This window comes from Sphaerodactylus townsendi, linkage group LG02 (assembly GCF_021028975.2).
Source record: "Sphaerodactylus townsendi isolate TG3544 linkage group LG02, MPM_Stown_v2.3, whole genome shotgun sequence".
Lineage (NCBI taxonomy): Eukaryota > Metazoa > Chordata > Lepidosauria > Squamata > Sphaerodactylidae > Sphaerodactylus > Sphaerodactylus townsendi.
Genome location: NC_059426.1, coordinates 121,871,021 through 121,897,252, shown reverse-complemented (window position 1 = coordinate 121,897,252; position 26,232 = coordinate 121,871,021). Strand labels below are relative to the sequence as shown.

At 44.7% G+C, this 26,232-nt stretch overlaps 1 protein-coding gene across 3 annotated transcripts in view; it reads left to right on the top strand.

The window, feature by feature from the left end:
- The first annotated feature begins 511 nt into the window (after positions 1-511).
- Positions 512-26,232, top strand: part of DPF3 (double PHD fingers 3) — a 218,312-nt gene continuing 192,591 nt past the window's right edge. The window contains exon 1 of one of the 3 annotated variants that reach the window (XM_048484073.1): positions 512-580. In XM_048484073.1, coding sequence (XP_048340030.1) covers positions 549-580 — 32 coding nt within the window. In that variant the 5' untranslated portion in view covers positions 512-548. Of the gene's footprint in view, positions 581-2,565; positions 2,861-26,232 lie in introns of those variants that run through there. The other 2 variants (XR_007243486.1, XR_007243487.1) reach the window with 2 other exon arrangements.

Here is a 26,232-nt window from a genome sequence, read left to right as displayed (position 1 = left end):
CCTCCCCATGTGTACCACAAGGGCTCAAATTTGGAGAGTGTGGGGAAACAACGTGGTCTGAACACAGTGCTTCCATATGAATACGAGAACATGCCATTTGAGAAATGAAAAGCGGTGTCAGCGAAGAAAAGAGATAAAATCAGCTGTCCATATTTTATCATCCATCCATACACAGGCGCACCGCGCTCCTCTCCGTTTCTGTGCAGGAGTGAGAGAGAGAGAGAGAGAGAGCGCAACAACAACAAAGAGAGAGCCAAAGTACTAGGAAAACTCTTTTACTCATCGCTAACTCTTTTAACCTAATTTGAAGCGCTGATTGCCCCTTCGCGGCGTTGCTGCCCCTTTAAGACCCGCTCTCCGAACAGTTTCACAGAAAGGGAGTGACCTCTGGGCTTTGACAGCTCCCCTAATAACTAGCAGAACCCAAGCTCCTCCCGCCGCACTTGATTGGACGGCGGGCCGGTATCCACTCTCCCCATTGGCCGACGGCTTCCCCTGAGCGAACCTTTAGAACTCCGAGACACAATATTCTGTTACATTGTAGCAAAATGGCGACTGTCATTCACAACCCCCTGAAAGCGTAAGTAGGAATCAAAAATGTACATATTCCGCGTGGTTTAAATATGAAAAAGGGCGCCTTTCCGATGCATGCTGCCAGGCTGAACCTGGGGTCTTCCCCGGCGGCGAATGATCTATCCTCCCTCCCAGCTTCCTTTCCCACCTCCTCCCCCCCACCCCCCCCCCAGTGCAACACACACACGTCTATGGCTCGAAATTAATAAGAAGAAATTGTTAAATTCGCGTTCTGGTTAATTGATTTACGGAAACGAAACGAAACGGGACTTTCGGCACTAAGAAGGCACCGACGCTGCTCGCAGCTTTCGGGGCTTCTTGGAGCCTGGAAACGGGAAGATTTGGACGGATCGCCCAGGGAGGGCTTGCACTTGACCGAGTCCTGTGTGTGGCGTCCGTGTCGGCTTGCACCGGGGCCAGCGCAGGGGCCCGCGGAGGAAGATCGGTGGTGGAAACCGGCTGCAGAACGGCGAGTTTGCAAAGGGTCGGATTGTAGTTTCAGAGTTTGTTCCTTGCAAATCTTCCCGGAGTTGGGATGACTTGAAGCCCGGGGTTGGGGGGAGGGCGGGGGAGGGCCGGAGTTTTCCCGGCGTTTCCCCCCCCTTCGCGTGACAAAAAGGGCAGCGTGGATTCTTTCGTGGCAGGACAGCGGGGGCAGGTTGGCCGTGTCACTTTCTGCGAGCGGGTACGGGAGTGTGGGCGAAAGAGAGAGGTTGTCGGGCTCAATGAATGACTCCGGTTCGTGGCTGGTTGCTTTTAATGAAACGCAGGAAGTCCGGCGACCTGTTTTGCATACCATTCTCGTTTCTCTTTTAAAAGCAGATCGGATGCAAAAAGCGGGTCGACGTGTTTGGTTCAGGGGAGTGTAGCCTCGGCTCGGGCATGGGGCGGGGGAAGGCGGCACACGGGGGCACAACCGTTCTCGGGAGGCATCCGGAAAGCGGCGGTGCAGGTGCAGGGGGGTGAGGGAGTGGGCGGATTAGAGGCGGGTCGCGTGTCTTTCTTCGGCGAGGCTCCCGTCTTTTCCTTACAGACACACGGCGGCAGAGGCGTTCGGGGGAGTGGGCTTTGCATCGGGACAGCCGATGTCTTTGCCCTTCAACCCTTCAAAATGGGACTCTTCTTGCACTGAAGGGGGCGGTGCTCCACGCGAGGAGCCGAGCAAGGACGTGAGCTCCGGGGAAGCGGGCGTCGCACCGCCGCCCCTTAGGAGGGCTCCTGAAGTTCTTCCCCGGGGCTGTTTCTGCGCGTTGGACTTCTCTAGTGACGGCAGTTGCAATTGCGGGCTAGTATCATCTGGCACGTCCTTGGCTCAGCCAGACTCCTCTCTCCTCCTCCCGATCCGAGTTGGGAAGCCACTTTGGCGGGTGCTCCAAACTGTCGCTGGGTCTGCGTTTGGCAGTCAGCTGGAGGCAGGAGGGAGCGGCCCGCGTGACCCTTTCTGGAACCAACGTGGGCATTAGAGGGATCCAGATGGAAAGAACGGTGATTTTGCAAAACTCTCTTAGCCATCCCCTGCCTTGCATTTTACCGGGAGGAGAAGACGGCCGTAAGTGGGTGGTTAAAAACGAGCTTTCGGCCAACTTACAGATTTTGTTTTCTCGCATCTGTGTCCTCCCTCTCCAAGAAGCGAGGGGAGACAGCGTGCAGCAGCAGAAAGCTCTACCACTTTTATCCTCCCGACAAACCTGCTATGTAGGGTAAGCCAGCTGGCCATTAAGTCCGGCTTGCTCCACGCGCCTTCCTGCCGGCCAAGCTGAAATGCCTGGTATGCGAGTCCTAGTGGTGGAGTCACGCGCTTGAGGGCGTTCCGCTGTTTTCAGTGCAACTCGCTTCTGGGTTTCATTCTTACCTTCTCCAGTCCAGGCTGCCTTTTTTTAAAGCTAATTTTTTTTTAAAAAATTGTTGAAGTAAAGAAATGCCAGTCACACGATGGCCGCGATCTCATGCCTGGTCGCCATACAATCGTTGCACCTACGTAAGCTAGCGTAGTTGTCGTTTGCAAAGAAGCATTGGGGACTTTAAATGACACTTCTCTATAGTGTCCCCCCCCCCCCAAGTGGAAGTTTCTTTTAAGGAAAGTCACTTCCGCTCGCCATCAAAACGAGCCTCCTCAAAGGAATGCTAATATTTTCATAGTGAGCTGGGGAGGGGACGGAGAGGCGTGCGGTGGGTGGATCCGGAATCGATTCTTGCTTACATCATGGGCGTAAATGAAGCGTGTCTCCATTGAAGTCGCAGGAGTGTTAAGGCAGCATCACGGACTGGACAGACAAAAAGGGAGCAGGTCTGAAGGGAAGAGAGGGGGAAGGGGGCTTGCTGCTCTCTCCTAACACTGCATTATTAAATTTAGTTGCACCAGTAATGTTATGCATCCATCATTTTCTGCATCTCCACAGGACCAATCCAGATCTCTTTGCTGCCGGTTGATTGATTTATCTTGCGGGCCAGAGTTCTTTCCACTGAAATCTTTAGGAACAGAATCGGGCTTTTAATGTAATTAGGGTTCACTTCTCTCTCTCTCTCTCCCCCCCCCCCCACCCTCGGGTGAAGGTGCTGAGAGGAGGAGAGGAAACAATAGAGATCAAGCTCACCAAAGATGCTTTTTTCTGGTTAATGGTTTGCGGGGGGGGGGGGATGTTTCTGGCTAGCTGCCCCTCTCACAACTTATTTTAGATCGTTTATTTCTTCTTAAAAGTTGCTAATCAGAAAAACGAAGCAAATATATCACAGGGTTAACGAGGACAGCAGCAGTTAAAACACATAATGAGGGGAGGGGAGGAGAGGTGGGGGAAGCAAAGCTTGGTGTTGTCAGCCCCATGTGTCCTTGCTGACAATGAAAGGGAGCCAAGTGACATTTGCATTTCCCCTGTCTGCATTTTGATTGTGCCTTAAAATAAAATCAAATTGGCACCTCCCCCTCCCCTGCAGAAACTGCCCACACAATGGATTTCCTCTCTGCGATTGGGATGTGCGTTCTAGGTATAGCTGAACCAACTAATCTGGTATCATTAAACTCTTTGTGTCTTTGGTGTACAATAATCCCTTTATTTTCAGTATATACAGACATATGCAGCTCAGTTAATACCCTAGATTAGTTCCACGTGGGGCACTTCAATTTAAGTCCTGCTGGATGTTCTGCAGAAATACTTTGGAGTACCTAACTGAATGTGTCGTTGATGTTCCAGTTTATTTTCCAGTTGTTTGTTTATTTTTAAACAATACTGATGTTTCTCTTTCACTGATGGATCACCTTGGGTGTTTCCTGTGCTTCTCTGATTCCCTTTCTGTCTTTTGGGAACCAGCCAAAGCTCTGACTGCCCATTGTATTGTTTCGGCTACTCAACACCTTGTTTGCCAACATGATGCTAAGGGCAAAAAACATCACAAAGGCTGAATCATGAACCTCTGGAGGCAAGCATGGGCAACTGCCTGCCCTAAAAACAGCAGGCCCCAAATAGAATAATACAATGTGAAATGCCAACTTGTTTCTCCTCCAGGAAGATATTAAGGTGTGAAAAAGGGGTCTCCCCAGTTTGAATCTACCTTAATCTTGTCCACCTTTTTACCTGTCTGGAGCTGCTTATAACAACATGGAGACAGATGATATTTGGACAAAACTCTGTAAGGTAGCCACAAACAACTGAGAGAATATCTTTATTGTTATAACTAATTGTACCTTGTGTGTGCTAATGTAATCTGGCATTACATTAGTATGAAAAGCAAGCATTATAGTGACACAGCTCCCACTTCCTGCATTGGATCCTGAAGTCTACCTCTCCCCTTCCCACCTTGGCTTGGTGGATGTGGAGCCCACCCTCTACATCAGGGATCCCCAATCTATTTGAACTTAAAGGCCCCGTAGTATGGTGGGCACAGTTCCCAAATGGCTGCCACAGCTTACCTTCAGTGAAGATCCTTGTGCTATCATGGTGGCTGCTGCTAAAGCGACATTTCAAACATCTGCACTGCCAAGCAAATTTCTACTGGCCAATTAGAAACCTTGTTGAACAAAAGCCCCAGAGCCCTGCCTACTTTCTGATAACACTTGCTGTTTACCAGAAATGTGTCATGGGGTGTCACAGTGTTTATGGACATGTTGGGGACCCCTGCTCCACATTTTCAGCAACATCATCATCAACTATATATATATCTTCTGTTCTGTATATATATATGTTCTGTTCTGTATATATATATGTTCTGTTTTGCTCTGCTAATATATATATATATATGTATATGTATATATGTGTGTGTGTATAGTATATGTAGTATATGTGTGTGTGTGTACACAAACACACACTCTGCTAAACAGAACAGACAGATTCTCAGTTGCTTTTTATATATGAGTTTACTGACTATAAATGTTTCATGGAGATAAAATAATAAATCCTTTCTTTCCTGTTACACATCTACATTACTGCACATTTGGTTACATCTTGGTACCTATCTGCTGTCTCACATGTCATGTACCTCGTGTTCTCTCTGGTGTCGTGTCTGCTCAAAGAAAGAAACATATAACTTCAGATGTACGTGCTCCCAACATGTAAGCAATGGCTGTCTGACTGACCAATAGCTAATCAACAGACCAGGTCATAAACAACAGTGACTTCAGCAACTTGTTTACAGACAGACATTTAACCCTTTTATAAGTGAATTGTGACAGACACTTGTAAAATCCCGACACCCTTTCATCATATTTTGCTGTTGCCGGGAAGGACAGCATAGGTTCCAATGCTGCACTGAAAAAGAATTATGCTTCAGGGTTGTAGCCTGTTATCCACTCCTGGCCTAGTCAGTAGTTTAACACAGCCTACTAGTAAGATGAATCTTGATACCCTTTCTTGATGTATTCTATGTGGGAGTGTGGATTACAACAGATATCTTTTATGGTAACCACATGGAATTGAAACTATCTACTTTCTCCTGAACCACTTTTCCTAGTGTGGTTGGAGAGACACAGTGTAAAAGAGAAGAGAGGGTGGTGCACAAGAAGATAAGTCTAGAAACATATGAAGTTACCTTATGGCCAGTCAGACTGTAGGTCTAAAGGTCAATACTGTCTACTTAGACTGACAGCAGCTTTCCAGGGTTTCAAGCAGAGTGGTCTTTCACATCACCTTATACCTGATCCTTCAAACTGGGGATGGTATGGATCATACATGGAACTTTTTGACTGCAGATCAATCAGATACTGAAGGGACAGCTAATTTTTTTTTAAGTTGGCCACTTTTGTCAACTCTATAGCATAAGGTTGATTGAACCTTGTGTTTGTTTTTAGTGGCACATAAAAGAGCTCAGTGTTGCCCAATCTGACTTGAATTTTTACTCTTTTCACTGGATCTAGTTTTAATCTGTGTTCAGCAAACTAATATATAATGCCTCTTCCTTGTCTTGCTGGTTCTGCAGGCCTGAGATTGTAATGACATTTCCATCCTACCTGGTTACAGATATTTACTAAAGCAGTTTGCTGGGCTCAATTAAGGTTTTAGAACCTGCTTGAAAATCAAGGGTCTAGCTTTGGAAGAAAAAAGAAGAGAACATCTCATTTGTCTCCCTACTGAGTAGCCATGCTTCTTTCTCACATACCAGGGACAGGGCTTCTCACACTCAGGGAGTACCTTCTAAGCAGGTATATTTGAGTCCAGCAACATCTCAGACACAAACAGGATATTTGGGATATCTGATGATGGGAGCTTTGACTCTGAAAATCTTGTTAGCGTCTGAGGTACTACTAGACTCGAACCTAGCTGCTGTACTGCACCTCAACACAGCTACCCTCTGAAACTTCCCAAGCAGATGTGAACTTCCACTCATGTCTGTGGTCTACCTGGAAACTGCCAGCAATTTCTGTGACTTTTAATGTGAAAGCCACCCTGAAATGAATCCCAGTTACGATTTGTTGTAGAGTCAAAACCATCATAATCAAGCAAGGCTCTAACATCCTTGTAATGCTGAGTTCCTGGAATAGTGCTACCGTAGATAAATATAGATGCCAGGTATGTGTGGGAAAGTGAGAACTGAAAAAAATGGGCTGAAAGTGGGGAAAAGGCTGCTATGATACAGGAAAACATAACATTGCAGAGCTTAGGAAATGACAGGTGGCTGCTTACAACATTGTGTTTGGTTGCATGAGTTGGGCTGATTTCATGAGTGACTTGGGCATGATTAGTTGCTGTAGTGCCTTTGTCATTTGTTTTGTCAGCATTCACATCTTTCACAGACCATCAAGTTGTATGAATGAATAGAGCTGGAATCATAAAGTTGTCACTGATAAAAAAGGGTTTTTTGAAGCCTGTTACACACACACATAGGTGTGTGTCCCTTTTCCCACTGAAAGTAATGATGGGATGACGCTCAAGGGACAGGAGGAGCAAAATTACTAGAAGAATTAAATGCCAACTCCCTTTATTTATGCAGGCAAAAGGAGTTCGTCTATTTGGGGGTCACTTTCATATTCTCTGTTAAATGAGTTCCAGAGTTGACTTTTTTTAATTAAAAAAAATTCTACATAGACACAAGAGCCCGGATTTAGAGAAACTTCAGGGAAGTGGCATTTACATAAATAGAACAGTTACAACTTGATTTCAATGGATTTATGTACAACTAACTTTCTGCTGATGTTATGGGCAAAATCTTTGTGTGCACATTTGTGACAATATTTATTTGCTTACATTATTTATGCCCTGCCTTTTTGCTCAACGTGGACAATGAAAGACGACTAGTTTCCAGCACTGGAATTGACTAAGGCCCTTCTTTGGGAGCATAGTGGCGCAGAGTGGTAACCTGCAGGGCTGCAGTCAAAGCTGTCCTCATGACCTGAGTTTGATCCTGGCAGAAGTTGGTTTCAGATAGGCAGTTCAAGGTTGACTCAGCTTTCCATAGCTACAGATTTTTTATGGAGCGGGTTTGGGGGCGGGGCCATTCCCCCACCTGCCCCTGGGGGAGTGGTCACACTTCCCCAAGCCCTGCCCCTGGCCTCAGTGCTTATAAAAGCAGCTCTCCGAGGCGGGGGATGGCAGACTCACCTATCCCCCCAGCCGGCAGCTGGCAATCCCTTCTGCCCTCCCCTCCGGGCAGAGGCGTAGCTAGGGAAAATGGAGCCTGGTGCAAAATCTGAGTTTTGTGTGCCCCCACCAATGGGCGGCCACTGTGATGCTGGAATTCACCCCCAAACAGCATCACTTTCAATGGTGTTTAAACTAGGGAGCCCAGATTCTCCTTTTAAATCCACTTTAAAGGCAGAATCTGGGGTACCCAGTTAAAACAACACTGAAAGTGATGCTGTGTTGGGGTGCATTATCCCCCATCTGGAAACACCATCATTTTCAATGTTTAAACTGGGGACCTCAGATTCTCCCTTTAAATCCATACCTAAGGGGGTGGATTTAAAAGGAGAATCTGGGGAAATTTGGGGGGTGCCTGATGTCAGGGGTGCAATTGTTAAGCTAGCAGCACCAAACTTTCAGGGTATCTTTAGGAGTCTCTCCTGATACCACCAAGGTTTGGTGACGTTTGGTTCAGGGGGTCCAAAGTTATGTGGACCCTCAAAGGTGTAGCCCCCATCTTCTATTAGCTCCCATTGGAAACAGTGGTGGAAGGGGGCACCCCCTTTGGAAGTCCATAACTTTAGACCCCCTGAACCAAACCTCACCTACCCTGGATGGTATCATCAGGAGAGTCTCCCAAAAATCCCTGCAATTTTGGTGCTGCTAGCCTAAAAGCTGTGCCTCCTACAGGCCAAAAACTGGAAAAAAATTAAAAATACCAAAAAAACCACAGACAGGGTGGAGCTTTGGACGTGTAATGGGGGGCGGTTTGAACCCGAGAAACCCTCCCCCCCACCACCTATGTCCTTGCTCCCGAGGTTGGTAAAATGAGTACCTAGCTTGCAGGGGGTAAAATGTAGATGACTGGGGAAGGCAATGGCAAATCATCCTGTAAACGAAGTCTGCCTAGTTAGTAAAAACTGGTAATTTGATGTCACTCCATGAGTCAGTAATGATCTGGTGCTTGCATTGAGATCTTAGTTGGGAGTAAACTGCTTTAGACAACTTCCTGTCATGCTTCCTATCATACTCTAGGCCAGTGGTGGCCGAGACTCCAGATGGATTGATACTCTTATCAGCCCTGCCAGCACAATTGGCCATGCTGCGTAGCTGAGGGGAATTGTAGTCCATAAATAACATCTGGAGTGCTGTGCTGTCTCACCATGGCTCGTGGCACAGCACTCAGGTGTTATGGACTACAATTCCATCAGCCTGCCAGCCATTGAGAATTGGCCATGCTGGCAAAGGAGCTGATAAAGAATATAGTCCTGTATCTGGAGAGTCCTTTCCCTGCTAAATAGCTTTATACTTCCTGTCATACCTTCATTTAGGTTAGTTTAATTTAGGCATGGTGTAGTGGTTAAGAGTGATGGACTCTAATCTGGAGAACTGGGTTTGTTTCCCCACTCTTCCACATGAAGCCTGCTGGGTGACCTTGGGCTAGCCACAAGTATCTTAGAACTCTCTCAGCCCACACGGAGCCAGGTAATGGTGAAACATTTCTGAAGGCCTCTTGCTTTGAAAACTTTATGGGGTTGCCAAAAGTCATCTGGGACATTACTGCCCTTTCCACCACTTCACTGTCTTAGCTACAAATCCTAGAAAGCAAGTCCTGTTGAATTTAGTGGAATTTACTTCTGAGGAAGTATATCTTAACTTTTATAGAGCTAGCACTCTTATTTTCTCTTTGCGTTGGTCCAATTATTGGAAACTGGAGGAATCCAGAGTAAGTGGTCTGAGTTTTATTTGTTGGTAGTCCACCTTTCTCAAGCCAGATGTCAGTGCAGTATAAACAGTATAGTTCACCCACCCAACAAAATTAGTCCCATAATAAACAAATATAATGTAGAAATAAAATAGAGTTAAAACTGGGAGAACAATGCATTTGGACATTATATTACATACAGTAAACAGATTAAAATATGAATTGCAAAGTTAGAGAACAATTCAAGAAAAAGGAATCGTATACACAATGAACACTATCTTAAATTAAACCCTGTCTTTATAGAAATATCCTCATGAACACTTACTTATGCTATATTCTCATAATTGGGAAGAAATATCCCAGTAAGTGATTGTTTATTTGGATGTTTTTGATATATGCAGTTAGATACATAAATGCAGTTAAATACCTACAGATATATTGTAGTGTAGGTTCAAGTAACAGGTTCAGAAATCACACCTGGTTCAGGATGCTGGTTTGTGTTAGCCTTGAATTGTGCAACATGGAAGTTGTGAAAGAAGACTGACAACTGTTTGTGTCCCTTGAGAGCATCCTTATTCACAAATGTAGGCAGATTCTGCACAGGCCAAAATCACTGGTGTTGACCCAGTAAAAACACTGTTTAGAGGGGGAACTTCCCACAGCTGCCGCCTCCAAATTGAGGCAGCACCGCTCTTCCCCCCTCCCCCCCAAATGGTGTTTTGTAGACTCACTAAATGAGCAACTCTTTTGGAAAGCGGCAGCATCCACCAGGTGTCGAGCGAACTGCACCGGGTGGAAGGCGCCATTTTCCGGCGCTCCACTTAAATTTTTTTTACCTCCTCCTCCCTGCATAGCTCCATCAGGATAAGAGGACACGCCCTCTGCCCCCGGGTCATTGCCAGGGCCACTGGGGCGTTTCCCCTCAACCTGATGGAGCTACGCAGGGAGGAGGAGGTAAATTACAAAAAAAGCTGGTGCATCTCCACGTGGAGGCACCGCTGCAGGCCACAGCAGCACCAGGGGCACTGGCACACAAGTTTGCAAATGGTGCCAGGCCGGCGCTAGTGTCATGTACATCAGCGCCCCGCCACTCCCAGGGCCTGTGCAGAATCCACCCTACTGATATAATGCCTCATGTTAACAACAGGGTTTTATTTTCTGAACTGAAGCAAGTGAACCAAACCTTAGTTAAGCTAATGTGAATATCACAATGAAACCACCCTTTCTCTTCAGGGGCATATCTACAAAAACAATGCCTGGGAGAAGCTCTGAAAATGCGCTCCCCGAGCTCTTGTGATCTGGATGTTATGCCCCTATACACACACACACCCCAAGATCACATTAGCCTTTTTTGTCGCTGCATCATACTGACTGTTCATATTTAACTTACTATCCACTCGTACCTCAAGATCTTGTTCTCATACACTACTATTGAGTAGTGTACTGAATACACTACTATTCAGTAGTGTATCCTTTATCCAGAGCAAAATGGGGGAGGGGAAGGGGAGAGAAAAGAGGAAAGGGAGAGTAATAGGGGAAGAGAAATGAGGGTAGTGAAGAGAGAGAGAAAGGGGAAAAGGGAGAGAAATGGGAAGAGAGAGTTTTGGTGGTGGTGGCAAAGTGGAAAGTCACCTACATGTTCCCCTGGTGGAAAAAAAAGCCTCTGGTTCCTTTAAAATTAAGATTAACTTTCAGGCAAAATGCTGCGGCTGGGAGGAGACTGGGGGCAGGGACAGACCAGGGAAAGAGTGTGGTCCCCGGCCCCCTGCCCTCAGCCTCCTCCTGGCCACAGTGCTGCTCACCTAAAAGTAAGTGAATGCTAATTTTAAAGCAACCAGAGGCTTCCCCTCCAAGTGGCAACAGAAGGGGTGGGGCATTGGCTAAATTTCTACCCCCTACCACTACCTCCACCACCACCCTGCTTGCACAATAGCCTCTGGTTGCTTTAAAATTAAGATTAACTTACTTCCAGGCGGTGAGGCTGGGCTAGATCAATTGGGGTGGGGACACTTCATGCACCTGAAAGAGCCCCTCTGGTTACACATGTGCTGCTCCTCCCCCTCCCACTGAAGACAAGTCATTTAATTTGTGTTTTTTTAAAAGACACCACAATATTGAAATATTGATAAAGCATTGTAATGATGGGTTCAGCAGGTTCTCTGAATTCCCAGCTTCTGTTTAAAAAGGGAAGTTTCTATCCCATTCCCTCATCAAGATATAAAGAAAAAGGCATATGTCTGCAGTGGAAGGAGATACTTACCTTTTAAAAAAAACCCAAAAGCTGGGAATTCAGAAAACCCTCTACACCTGTCATTAAAGTGGTATATCAATATTTTAGTGTCCCTCAAAAATGCAACCATTATGTCAGTGTAAACATGCACAAAAAAGGAGGGTCTTGAAACCGCTCAATGATGCCACCCATGACAACAACACCTTCCCTTGAAAATCCACATTGAAGGCACCTGCAAACGCCCGCCCCCCCCCCCAACCCCTCAACTGTGAAAATATAAAGGGAGGGCATATGAGTGCTCAAACCGATTCCAGTGTTTGTGGATCAACTTCCAAGGAAATCAGAAGTAAGTCAAGAGTAACAAAGCCCAGTTTTCATTTCACCTTAAATACAGTTATATTCAATGGAGTCATCAAGTTCACAGAAAGTGGAGAAATCAAACGATGTGCACGCATGCATGTGAGAACCAGTCGAAGTGTTGACAACTAATGAAAGTGGGCTTGCAAGGGTGCCTTTAATTTCAGTTTGCTTCCATTTGTTCAGGCACAGTCGTATGAAGGTACAAAATGTGTTCTAAATAAGAGGAGAATGTCAGAATACAAGAGTAAAAAAAAAAGTGCTACGACAATGAAACAATCCAGTTTGCATTCTACAGACTCTACATGGGGTTATCCTGAAAATGGCTTGGAAACTTCAAGCAGTCCAGAACGCAGCAGAAAGGCTGTTTGCCAGGGTAGATGGCTCGTGCTGTTTTTAACCAAAAGCTGTATCTAGTCTTGCACCAGCTCCCAAATACTCCTGCCCAGGTGAGGGTCTCAGCAGCCCTTCTTAGTGTTCATTGCCTTTGGAACTGTGATGCAGAGCTATGGAAGAGTGAGGCCTTTTCCCAGCGGCTGCTTTCTGGCTCTGGAATGCCTATACCTCTTCTTAGAGTTGCTGAGTATGTTGCTGTGCTCTGCCTTTATAATCTCCAGTTTCCTTTTTGTGAGGTTGTTCTCCTTCATTTTTTTTCTCATCAATCCCTTTTTCCTTTTGCTGGGTTTTAAGAAGTTTGTTTGGTGATTTTATGGTGTTACTGGTTGCTCATTTAGTTTTATTGTACCATCTTATTGTAGAGAGGGGTAGTATATAAATAACTGTCATAAGCCATAATGGTATTTGCACACATGCCCCTTTATGAGTGAAGAATGCAGGGGTGGTGATCTATTTCACTGGCTCACTGAGGCAAAGAGCAAAATACTCCTCCTCTACAAGCCTTACCTCACTGTGCCCTGGTGCTTGAAGCTTTGTTTCTCTCCCAGTTCATTTTCAGAAGTCAGCTTGGCTGTAAGAAAATGCTGAAAGAAATAAAGCACAGTAAGGTGAGGCACAGGAGAGGATAGGGATTATGCCCTTATCCACATACTCAGATGTGTAAAAATCTACCTTTTTCTTTACTGATGAATAGGCATCTAGTTTGTCCTTTTATTTAATTTACTAAAAAGTTTTCTGTCTTTGTTCCCTTTGAAAGCCAATAGTAGCTGGGAGAGGAATTTCCATGTGGGCAGTGTTGGTAATGGGGGGGGGGGTGTTAAATTGTCCACTCCTTGGAGGAAAACGAAAGATAACATCAGACTGAAGACCTTTATTGGTGATCTTTTGCACCACTTTGGTTTGGTGCCAAGTCTGTCTCTTTGTTTTATTGGTTGCACTGTGAATACATTAGTGAGAGAAAATGGCAGATGCTGCCCCGGGGGCTGCAAATATAACAGTGCTGCCTGTTGGCTTGCTAGCACACATGCAAGCGAAATATTTTCCCCTGTTGCTGACTGACCGGAGACAGCAGAACAACAATTATATATCATACGTGTGCTTTGTTTAAATTGTTTTAAATAGTTTAAATTTATCTGTATTTTAAATACTGTTTTTAATATTTTGATGTATTTTAATGTTCACTTCATTTAGGAGCTGTTGGGTTGAAAATCAGCACAAAATGCTTTAAATAAATAAAACAATAATCAAAGCCCTCTCCAAGCCAATGAACTAATAATGTGATTGCTGCAATAATCACTTAGGAAAGACAGACCTATCCCTCCAATCTCCTTTGGTGGCAAGATCTGTGCTAATTGGTAAATGTTTCTGTTAGTTCACCATCTGCTGAGTTACTCATTCCTTTTCCTTCTGACATCTTTAAACTCTAAACAGGTATCAGAATGATGACCAGAACCAAATATTCCAGAATATTATTACTGTTTTTATTTTTTCCGTTTAAAGGAGCTATAATTACATTAATACCACAATTACTTGAAGCTTTCATTGGTTAATAACCAAATACACTCTCCTGAATAGCTGGCTTGCTGAAAAATTGGTAGCTGCAGTCTAGAGCCCATAGATTCTTATGCCTATTGGTTGTGTCAGCAGTTCCCATTCTACCTGGGGATGTGCCTGAAATATCTCCTTTCTCAAGGGATCATGTCACTGTCTGAATAATTCTGTGGCTTTAAATGGTGCAGGGAGGGATCAGAAGGCTGCTCATCTGGGTTGGGTAGATACAGGATGGGTTAGCAAAGCCTCTGAGTTCAAAGTTGTTGTGATGTCAGACAATTACACATTATTATTATTATTATTATTATTATTATTATTATTATTATTATTGTTGTTGTTGTTGTTGTTGTTGTTGTTGTTGTTGTTATTATTATTATTTATTAATTAGATTTTTATACCGCCCTATCCCCGAGGGGCTCCTAAAGACATGCTTAAGTCCTCCTTAAGCTGGAGACCAATGGGACTTTAAGGTGCAATCAGATGCAATTTAGGGCTGAACTTTAGGGAATGAAGGCGTTTTCCATACACCACAATTACACTGGGGTAGAACTGGGAACTGGGATCTATATTATCCTGGTTTCTCCCTTCACATGGCTGTCCGTTTTCATGAAACAATCAAGTTAAAATCGGGATGAAGTACTCCAGTTTCTTTTGCACGACCCTGGAACTTCTGGATTCACATTGCAAGTGTCCCGCATTCTGATTGGCTGTTGTTTTTGAGTGGCAGCTGAAAGCTGAAAGCCTCTTATGCCCGGTGTCCCATGTTCTGACTGGCTGTTGCTTTTGAGTGGCAGCTTCAAGTGTAACTCACAAGACCATAAGCATATTGTAATCTTTTGTCTGTGAAGAGGCAACATTTGTAGCTGAGTGATCAGCCACCTTAGTTAAGGCCAATATTCAGGGGATTTCGGGAATCAGCATTAATACTGACTGAAATACTGTGTCAGCCACATTTTGTAAACATGTAGAAAGTACAGTAATAAGCATTCTCAGTGTCCCGCATTCTGATTGGCTGTTGTTTTTGAGTGGCAGCTTGAATGAGATCAGGGGGTGGATGGGAAAAATAAACCAGATCTGCTCCTGATTGGTTTTTGCACAGTAGCAGGCTCTAGCAGGCTCACCCCGAGATTTCAAAAAAGAACCTCCGATTTGGCGATTTTTGAAAATCCCGGGATAAGGGAAATATTGTGGGGCAGCCCCAGAGCAGACCTGATGTAGGACCGGGAACCATGTGAAAATATTGCACAAACGGGGATTTGCCCATCCCGGGATATTTGGACTGTGCAGAAAACGCTGAACTGAGACTTTCTATCATGGAGATATGTTTAGGATTAGGGTGCAGTTGTTTTATTTATGTTGCTATATTTATGTTGTGCAATTGTTTTATTTATGTCTTAGGTGCACTTAACTATCTTTGACTTGTCCTTTGAGTATAGATGCAAGTGAGGGTTCATACACATGTTACAAACCCCTTGTGCCACCTGATGTCCACTGAGTTCTGTGCTTAGAATTTATTTCCCAGGCATTTGGAGACCCAATTCAGAGTGGAACCACAATGTGCACAGAGTGGAACCACAATGTGCTTAAGCCTCTCCCCGTGCCATTTGCCTGATCTGAAGAGGCCCTGAGTAGCTGTTATTTTCCCTGTTGAGGAAATTTCTGTGTAGCTGTCTCTACATGGAAAGTCACAATCCAGATGTGGGAAGGAATGATATTTGGGAGTGGTGGAGAGCTCCTCCCTCACATTTGCCCCCTCCTCTGGTGTAAGGGGCACTGCGCTGGTGAGGAAAGCAAATGTGCCAGTGTCCGGGTGCTGCACAATTCTGTGGCACTCAAACCCGGAAGTGGATGCTGCCAGGGAGCCGCACTGGCATCTGAGCAGACACTGGTATGTGTGAGGTGGCCAGAGGTATTCTTCGGGGTAGACCTGATTTTTGTTAACTTCCACTGATGTTCCAGCCCAGAACGCCACCCTCCCAGCATGCAGACATACGCCACACAAAAGTGTGGTGTAAGCCTGTTTCCCCAATGGGGCCATTTGGGTGGCAGGATGATTTCTTGATTTCCCTCCTTTCTGCCCAGATCCTCTTTGAGAGTGATGCAGTGCTACCTTTACCCCACCACCTGTGGCCACTGCAGCACCATCCCCTAAATCTGGATTGTGCTGTTAGTTTTCCAATAAACAAATAGCAGCAAAATAACATGTCAGTTCGCCCTAATATGGTTTCCAGTGGCCTATATAGGAATTATACATTCTTAACATGAACTTTCCTGTTTTATTGCAATTGGCCACTTGTACGTCCCACACTTTCTGTCGCTGTAACACAGTTTGCTCTGCAGAAATGAGCACATTTAAACATTATTACTTGCTAATTGTTGCAGATCAGACTGCTATTAAAGGGATGGCTACTAGGGCTGATTCAAAAGTTGGTAACCTTATTTATTGATGTAGAGAGAGAGGACTTGCTGAAGGTCACCTGCAGAATTCATGACAGTGTTGGGATTTGGTCCAAGGCCAATGCTGTGTTCTATAGGCCACACTTGACTGCATGATTGATAAACAGCTGTGCAGCTACACTGTGGACCAGAACCTAAAAAGTAGCATACCCAACTAGCCTTCAGTGCTACAAAGAGTTCCATCCAAAGAAGATTTTCCTGGGCACTGGATAGACTTCAGTGGTATCTTTCTGAACTGAATATGAACTTAGTAAGAGAATGACATGATTTGGTTCTCTGTGCATGTGTGGGGGAACCCCTAGATTTAATGCTCTTCTCTTAACAACCTAAGCCATTGTGAGAATCATACTTCAAGAATTAGACTATAAATCATCCCATCAAAATTCTTGACATACAGTTCTCAAAATGACAGAAACAGCAGATTCCAAGACTTCAAGGAGGAATTTAATTTGGTGTGTCTGGAATTGCTGGCACTTATTCTTCCCACTCACCCAGTTCTCCTCCTATATGGAAACAGTAGATAACTTCATCAAGCTCATGCTTTTCCTGTTTGAACTGGGTGTTATATTGTAAGCAAAATACAAGTTTGGCTGCTGTGTCTCTTTTGATGGCACCTTCAGCAGGGCCCAAAGAGCATTCAGAACAGATACCGCTTGGCAGAGAACGGTATGGAGAACTCAGCAGTGCATAGCTCTGAATGCAATCAGCAGGATGTTCCTGCTAAATCCTCATTGACTCTGCTCGGTTGCTATTGAGGCAGCTCATTTTTGGGCGCTATTGATGCAGGTCTACCCACTTGTTTATATGTCAACCAAAGCTGGCATTCAATGCTGTAGCCTAGTTACATGCAAGTCTTTAATGAAATAAAGTACTGAAAGAAAACTGATCTATCTTCCAGCATTCAGGAGGATCACATTTCCTGTGCCAACTAAACTACAGTTTGCTAAAGACTGTTCAGCCTTGTTTATTGCAAATAATCCCACTGAAGTCAATGTGAATCATAAAGCAAATTGTTCATGTTTTGCAGGATCAAGGTCTAGTAATGATTTGGAGCTGCAGCTGCATAAATAAGAAGGCTGACTTTGCCAGTCTTTCAGAAACCTGTTTGTCTTATCCCAGTATTCTCGTGAATTAAACATTTAAAAGCTTACTGAGCCAAATTTGATAATGAGGCTGGTTATCCTACCACATATTTCTGCTTCCCTAGTCCAAGATAGATGAAATTGGCCATGTTATCTCGGTGGTGAGAAGAGAAGGTCAGTGTGTTGTGATGGTTGGAGTGGTGGACTCGGATTTTGAAGTCCCTGGTTCAAATCTCTAATCTGCCATGGATAACCTTAAGCTGAGGGACAGTGATTGGCCAAACCTACCTCTCAGGTTTGTTGTTCTGGGAATAAAGTGGGGAAGGGAAAAGTGATATTCTAAGCTGCTTTGGGTCCCTATGTGCAGGGGGAGTGGGATATAAATATGTAAATAAATATTTGAAAATTTACTCTGAACGTGCTGAACGTCCCTAATCTTAGTACTATACTTCTTGCTGAAATGAACCTTGTCTGTAAAACCAAGTGCTGAAACTTGAAACTTGGTCCATAGACTCTAGGAGCAAGTACAGGTGAGCTCTCTCACACACCGTGGTCCTCTCCTTTCCTCCTCTAGGTTCTTGGCTGTTTTATTGCTAAGACTCCAACAATGGTTGTTTGACTACCTGTTAGCTTTCTTAGCCCCTGGATAGTATCTTTTGGGTGGGGGTGACAGATGCTCATAACTCCGCATAATGTGTTACAATTTGAATGGGGCTTCACTGTGGTATTGCACAGTTTGGGTCAGGCTTGGGATGAGTAAGTGAATCACCAGAGTTGCTTGTGCATTTTGATCTTTACAGTGGAACCTCGGTTTTCATTGGTAATCTGCCCGAAAAGAATCGATGAACACTGAAACTGATGAAAACCAAGGCAAACTTTTCCATAGGAATCAATGTAAATCCAATTAATCTGTTCTAGGCACTCCAAAAACATACCAAAAACACATTTTTGGTGAATAAACATAGTGTTTAATGCTGAAAACAGTAACAAACAATAACACTAGGACCAACTTCAGAGCCAGTGGACCAATGTCGCACCAGAAAGCTGTCCAAAGAGATCTGTTTCTGACTCCTCTTTAAGATTTGTCTGAAATGGGGCAAGACATTGTCATTAAACAAATTGCAGACACGGGCTGCAACAACTTTTGTCTGGGTGATTTTTCTCCACAAACCCCTGCACCTTACTGCAAATCAATGAAAACCGAGGCAAATCGATGAAAACCAAGACAAATTTTTCACTGAAACAATCGATGAAAACCAAAATCGATGAAAACCGAAGGCAATGAAAACTGAGGTTCCACTATATTTATAGAGACTGGGACCAATGTGTGTGGATATGATTGAAGTCTATAATATGTATATAAAATTATGCATGAGGTAGAAAATGTTGACAGAGAGAAATTTTTCTCTCTTTTCTCACAATACTAGAACTAGGGGGCAGTCATTGAAAATGCTGGGGGGAAGAATTAGGACTAATAAAAGGAAACACTTCTTCACACAATGTGTGATTGGTATTTGGAATATGCTGCCGCAGGAGGTGGTGATGGCCACTAACCTGAATAGCTTTAAAAAGGGCTTGGACAGATTTATTGGGGAGAAGTCGATCTATGGCTACCAATCTTGATCCTCCTTGATCTGAGATTGCAAATGCCTTAGCAGACCAGGTGCTCAGGAGCAGCAGCAGCAGAAGGCCATTGCTTTCACATCCTGCCTGTGAGCTCCCAAAGGCACCTGGTGGGCCACTGCGAGTAGCAGAGTGCTGGACTAGATGGACTCTGGTCTGATCCAGCAGGCTAGTTTTTATGTTCTTATGGATCAGAGAGAGAATGATAACTTCATCATTTGACATATAAGCTCACTCGACTCATCAGGACTATCTGACAAATGGAATTCTTGAATATGCATTTAATCTTTGAGACTCTTTCTAGCTTGACTGTACTTAGTAAGTAATAAAGGGAAGTCTATATTGTTTTCAGTTTGCTAGAATTTTCCTTCATCTCCTCACAATGTAGTTTGCGACAACAGAGGAAATCTAAAACCATGTGTGTCAGAGCCAAGGCATGATGAAATGCCTTTTACTCCTAACAGTAAGTTTAGATAAGAGCTTTACCTGCTATTACCGTGTAATGTAGCTTTCAGTTCAATTGTATGTCATTGCATTCAGTGCTAGAATGCAATTCTTTAGCAATTTAAAGCCCTTGGTAAAATAGATCTGAAATGTGCCATGCTAGTTCTGGAATAGAAGTGATGCAGTTTGGTACATTGCAATTCTAATGTTAGTGCCTTACAGTTTGGGAGATAACAGAAGAAATAATAAATACTTGTTCTTTGTAAGCATCATGAGGAAAATAGGGTGATGAACAGGAGGTGAAGGCTAGACACAAGGAGACATTTGGCTTCCTACTGCTAGAAACCAGATGCTGCACTAGATGGATCTAGCAGGTTTCTTCAACTCATGAGATCATTTTAAATGTTTTAGTCTGTTAACATTTGCCATTTATTTATTTTGTGCATGTGTATTTATTTAGTTACTTACTCTTGCCTTTCTTCCAAGGAGCTCAGGGTGGCATGCAGGATTCTTCCTTTCTCTAGTATATTCTGACAACAGCCCAGTGAGGTAGAGTACACAGAGGGAGACTTCCTGGGCCACAATCATCCAACAGGTGTCATGACAAATGTGAATTTGAACTCAAGTCTCTGTGGTCCTAGCCTAACATTCTAACCGCTACACCATACTGTCATTCAGATCCCCAGTCTTCAGCTAGCTTATTAACAGAGTGCAGAAGGGTTTTTGGCTAGTGGTGGGATTCCAATTATTTAGCTACCGATTTGCCACCCCCACTGTGTGTCGCCTCACCGTACGGCCTCCCACCACTGCCCACTTATCTGGCTGCTGCACCCCCTCATTTGATGTTGGCTAGGGGGAGGCAAGGGAAGGTGGCAGCTACGAATTGGGCCGCATGCCGCAGGGCTGGCCGCCTAGCCACCAAAGGTGCTGGGCTTCTTTTCCTGCCACCAGAGGTCATCAGCCTCAGAGTGGGCCACACACTTGGGAGCTGGCTGTGCGGCCCGGGGGGCCCTTTCTCCAGCATTGGCCAGGAGGTCTGGGTGGGGGGTAGTCACCAGAGGACCCCACGGGGGACTGGCCGGGCGCAGATTGGGCCATGCGTTTGGGTCGACAGTGCAGCCTGCCGGAATGGTCTTCCCAGGCTAGGGCAGGCCACCCAGGCTTCCCGCCGCTGCCCTAACCCAGGAAGGCCACTGCAGCGCGACCTGCCCAGGTGGCCTTTCCGAGCTAGGGCAGGCCATGCTGCTGGCCCAGGCGAGCACCCAATCTGCAGCTGGCCAGCCCCACACAGGAGACTGGCCAGCCGCAGCCCTGCTGGAGGGCGCCCAGGCTGCCTCCACCCCCCAGTGCTTCCTGACTCCAGCTGAATCCCACCACTGGTTTTGGTCATACCTATCAACTGCAGCTGTGCCTGTTCAAAAACATGCATGGGGTACATGCATAGAGAGGAAGAGGGTCCATTGGTCTCACCTTTGATCTCCATACATTTAGCTGAACATTTGCAGAGAGTCCTAAGTTTGTAAAAGTGTACACACAGAGGCTGTATATGTACAGTTGAGACCCTGCCTTTTTAGTTTTTCCAGTCTTATTGAAACCTTTTTATGTGTTCTTGTGTTTCAGCAGGCCTCTCTATAGATATTGGCTGTATGTGTGGACATCCCGAATACAGAGCCAATGGTAGGGTGGCCAATTTTGGGTTGGAGATTTGAGGAGGGTAACGTTTGGGGAGCAAGGTATAATGCCATAATGTTCCACACTCCAAAGCAACCATTTTTCACAGGGAAACTGATCTCTCTTGTCTGGAGAGTTGTAACTCTGGAAAATCTCCAGGCAATCCTTGACAATGTCACGATCCTTCTCCCTTCTAAATACGTTACTCTGTATGCACTTTGGAAAAACTCTGCGTGGATGTTCAAATGAGTCTTTCATTTTTTTTAACTAATAGACCTTTTGTGCTTACATTTGCCTGTATTGGAGTCTCTTCTCCCTGTGATGGCCTAGCACTGGTGTCTGTGGGTGCCTTCTGCTACATTTCTGGACACTCGCTTGCTTTTTCTCCATCTTCTCTTTCTCAAAGCAAAGAGGCAATTCTGACTTTCCTCCATTTCACTGGCTTTCCAACAGACCAGGAGACATCATCCTGCAGACACAAAAGAATGCAATAGGATCAACAGCAATCACCAGAGGAGGGTACTTGACTTGATGCCTCCCAATGTTTTGTGATTAAATCATGCGCCCCAACAGCCATTTTATTGTGATTGCAACCCTTTACTCTCACTGCTTTGGTCATTCATATGGTCGCTCCTATGGTTTTTACTACTGCTTCTACACTGACAGTCAGCAATTTTGTCAGATCCTGCATGAACCCATTGTCTTCTGTCTAACCTTTTTACTTTATTATATTTTGGATAACCCAGCATCATCTCAGATTTGGAACACTTCCACACACATGGGCGCAGAAACATACCTCCAGCATAGCAGTAGTAGCATGCCGGCAGGAATGCTCTCCACACATACTCACTGTTCCTGTACCACTTGATACTACTATCACCTTCATGTCTTTCCTTCATCCTTGCTGTGCATGTGCAAAAAGATAGGAACCTCTGTGACCCTAAAAACCCACTTTCTTCTCACTTGGCTTATTTTTCTGCACCTTAAAGGGAAAATCTCTGGGAATGGCACAAACTGAGCTCCACTCAAGAGATGTCATAGTTGTGTTCTCCTTTAAATCAGAGGCTTTTTCATTCCAAGGCGGGGGGGAATCCTGTGGAGAAGCAGCTATGCTGTCAGCAAAACTGAATTCTTAGTCTTCCCCATAATCTTTCTGCTTCTTCCCCTTCTTTGATGGTGTTTCCATTCACCGTTTTTTCCACTGTGACTTTGACTCTACTTTTTTTCTCTTGCTTGCATCCACACCCTTGTATTTTTGAAATTTTCACCCATTTATCCCCATATTTCTAAAATGAATTCTTTCTCCTGATGCTTCAAAAAGCATCAGTCTGCTACCGTTTCTCTGTTCAGTCTGTTACCGTTTCTCAGCCTGTATTACTGTAATGTTCTTCTCCCTGGGCTCCTGCTACCTCATCCCCATCCATGTTTCTGCTTAAAGATGTGTATGTTTTATTTTCCGATGTAGTCTTGTGAATTTTACAGTGCTGTCCTAAACAGAATGACATCTCCTAAACAGCCTGAACAGCCTAGTTTGGCCTGAGATCATCAGAGCCTGGGAGCTAAGCAGGGTCAGCCCAGTTAGTATTTGGCTGAGAAACCGTCAAGGAAGACAAGGTTTGCTATACAGAAGAAGTCGATGGCAAACTTTTGCTTGCCTCTTGCCTGGAATGACCCATGATTGGGGTTGCAATGAGTCAGTTGCACTTGATTGCACATTCTTCTTCAAGTCAGTGGTCTTGTACTCTGCATAGGATGACACTATTACAGTGAATCTTAAGATTACTCTCCTGGGAGAAAGCCCCACTGAACATCCTTGAGTAGGATCCTGTTTAATAGTCTGCTCTTAATTGTGTCTTTAACTTGCTGCATTTATTCTTACATCTTTGGCCTTCTGCCAGGTCCCCTCCCGAATGTGGGATCGGGTGCCACAAAGTAATTCTGTGTTTTGCTGCTACTGTGTTTTAAATAATTTTAATGTTTATATTTTATTATTGTATATTGTATGTTGCCTTTTTGGCCTTATTGTTCACTGCTCAGAGCAGGGTGATATAGGAAAATTAAATCATCATCATCATCATCATCATCATCATCATCATCATCATCATCATCATTATCATCATCATCATCATCTCTGGGTGAGGCTTGAATTGTAATGAAGGCCAACAACCAGCTAATGATCTGGCAGCTGTGAAATTACAATAATAATAATAATACAACTGCACATATTCTACACAGATACCTCTAATATCCTAGGTCATTGGGAAGGACTTGATATTCAGAGATGAATTCCAGACACTTGTGCTGTGTTATGTGTATAATAATAATAATAATAATAATAATAATAATAATAATAATAATAATAATAATAAACAAACATACGTCAAATTCAGAAGGCAGCCCTGCTGGGATCTGCACGAATACTTCGCCGATACATTACAACTTCCTAGGCTTCTGGGTGAGGCTTGAATTGCAATGAAGGCCAACAACCAGCTAAAGATCTGGCAGCTGTGAAATCTACAGCAACAGCAGCAGCAGCAGCAGCAGCAACAACAACAACAACAAAACTTTTGTTCACTTGCTTACCTGGAGAAGTTTACCTCTGCAGCTATTGCAATTCTTTCCTGTTTCCTCTGTCTTGCACAGGTCCTTTCTCCCTTATGGGTGCTTATCTGTGGGATCATTTTCCTACTGATGTTTATTCTGCTGTTTCATCAGTGCTCAACTTCACAACATTTATTTATTTCCTTAGCATTCTCTGATTTTCTTTCAAAATTGACCTAATTTGCTGAGCTTTAAACTCTGCTCCTCATCCCAGTTTCTTTCCTTACATGTATCATGGCCTTTGTAGCCCTTCAGAAAGAGACCTTTGTGTTTTTTCCTGTCCTAAAGCACATAGTCATATGCACTATGTAAATAATTATAGAATCATAGAGTTGGAAGGGACCACAAGGGTCATCAAGTCCAACCCCCTGCAATCAGGAACACATAATCAAAGCATTCTGGCAGGTGGCCATCCAGCCTCTCTCTTTGTTTTAACACACCTAGTAGCCACAGCCAGTGGCATATTTGCCTAGAGACAGAGGGTAACCTTTGTACCCAGGTGACACTGATCTGGTCACGTGGGGGGAACAAAATTGCCCCCCCCCACATGACCAGGAAGACGGCAAGGCAGCAGGAACTCCTGCTGCCTTGTCGTCTTATGACGCCCTTGGCCCCGCCCATGTTGTCATCAACATGGGCGGGGGCAAGGAAGCCAGAGGATCCCTGAAGCCTCACCCCCTCCTGGCTGCCAGCTCCCCCAACCCCCGCCTCCCTCCCGGCTGCCAGCTCTAAGCCAGCAGCTGGCAGTCCCTTCTGCCCTCTTCTGGGGAGGACAGAAGCAACTGGAAGGCTCCATGCTGGGGTCTTTGCTTTTATAAGCTTGGAAGCATGGGGCGGGGGTGGGGGTGGGGGGTGGGTGTGGGCCCCACCCCAGGTGTAGTGGGGGGGGGGAACCGGAGAATAGATATCTCCAGGCACTATTTCCCCCCAGTGCGCCTCTGGCCATGGCCAAATGAATGACTGCGAGGTGTGTTTAAACAAGAGAATTGTGAAAATCATGAATCTTGAAAAACCCTTCCCTGGCTCCCATCTGTGGAGCCATGCAGGGGAAATGGGCCACACAGGGGAAACGGGGGTCACTTTGCAGGCAGGTAGGGAAGAAAAAAAAAGATGCGTCTTTATGTGAAGGCGTGCTCCTCGGCCAATGCAAACGGGCCAGGCTTTCATTGGCTCGTGCGGAAAAGGTCTTAACCTCACAATGGAGGTGTTAAACAATGTATAAAACAATGTATAAAATGTGCCTTTAGTCCTTATTTCTGTGGAAGTAGTTCTAGAACTCTTGTTCACAATCCTATGTGTGAATGTCTGTTTGAGAGAGATTGGATTTCCTTTTATCATTTGTAGATTCTCAAGCTCTCCCTCATCTCTCAGTTATCTCTGCCATCTTCTTCCATGTCCTTTGTGCACTGACCTCCACAAAGGCAGATCTGGTTCTCAATTTATCAGGGCAGGCTGGCTCAGCAGTGCACAAAGATTGCTTTTAATTAACTTCCTTCATTTAAAAAAAAACCCAACCTTCAGATAGTAGCCATTTTCTAAGTTTTTAAATATTTATTTTTAAGGTATATAGTGTCCCTTGTATAGTGTCCCTTCTGAATTCGGCAGTGATTTCAGATTTGTGCCTCATTGCAGTTGATAGAGGTGTTGAGGCCAAATCAGAGTTGACAGGTTCAAAATTAATGCTCTAACTTCCTGTTGTGCACAAACGCATATTAATTAGTACCAATACCATGTTTAAAGTGAAAGGTTGCTTTAGAATAAACAAATTGTGGATACTTGACCAAGGAAAGAAGGCAAAATCATTTCGTTTGGGTGCTGTGTGGTTTCCGGGCTGTATGACCGTGTTCTAGCAGCATTCTCTCCTGACGTTTCGCCTGCATCTGTGGCTGGCATCTTCAGAGGATCTTCTGAAGATGCCAGCCACAGATGCAGGCGAAACGTCAGGAGAGAATGCTGCTAGAACACGGCCATACAGCCTGGAAACCACACAGCACCCAAGTGATTCCGGCCGTGAAAGCCTTCGACAATACATCAAAATCATTTCCTTGTGCACCATTTTCTTTCTCTTGAGTCAAACCAGACAAGCCACAAGAAGATCGGAGATTGGCACTCCAACATGTTCTTTATTGATAAAAGGCAGCTTGTGCTTCCCCTGCCAATTGAGATCAAGGTAGAGGCACTGGGGGTGGCTTTTTAATCTTTCCCCCATTGCTCTTTTTTAATGACTTGAAAGCCCTATTTTATTTATTTATTGTCTTTTACTGTTTCTTCAGGCAGTGCAGGGCAGTTTGCAGGGCCCATGACACAGTGATCCTGATTAAAGTAGAGGACCTCAAAGAAGGAGTACAAAAACGGATAGTGTAGCCGAGGCTTAACTTAGAAGTGGCCAATTATTTTGGCAAGTGTGTTCCTCCAATAGGAAGTGGCATCATTGTAGTTTATACTGGTACAACACTCATGCATCTTGGTCTGATTTTGCCTCAGGTTTACTGGGCT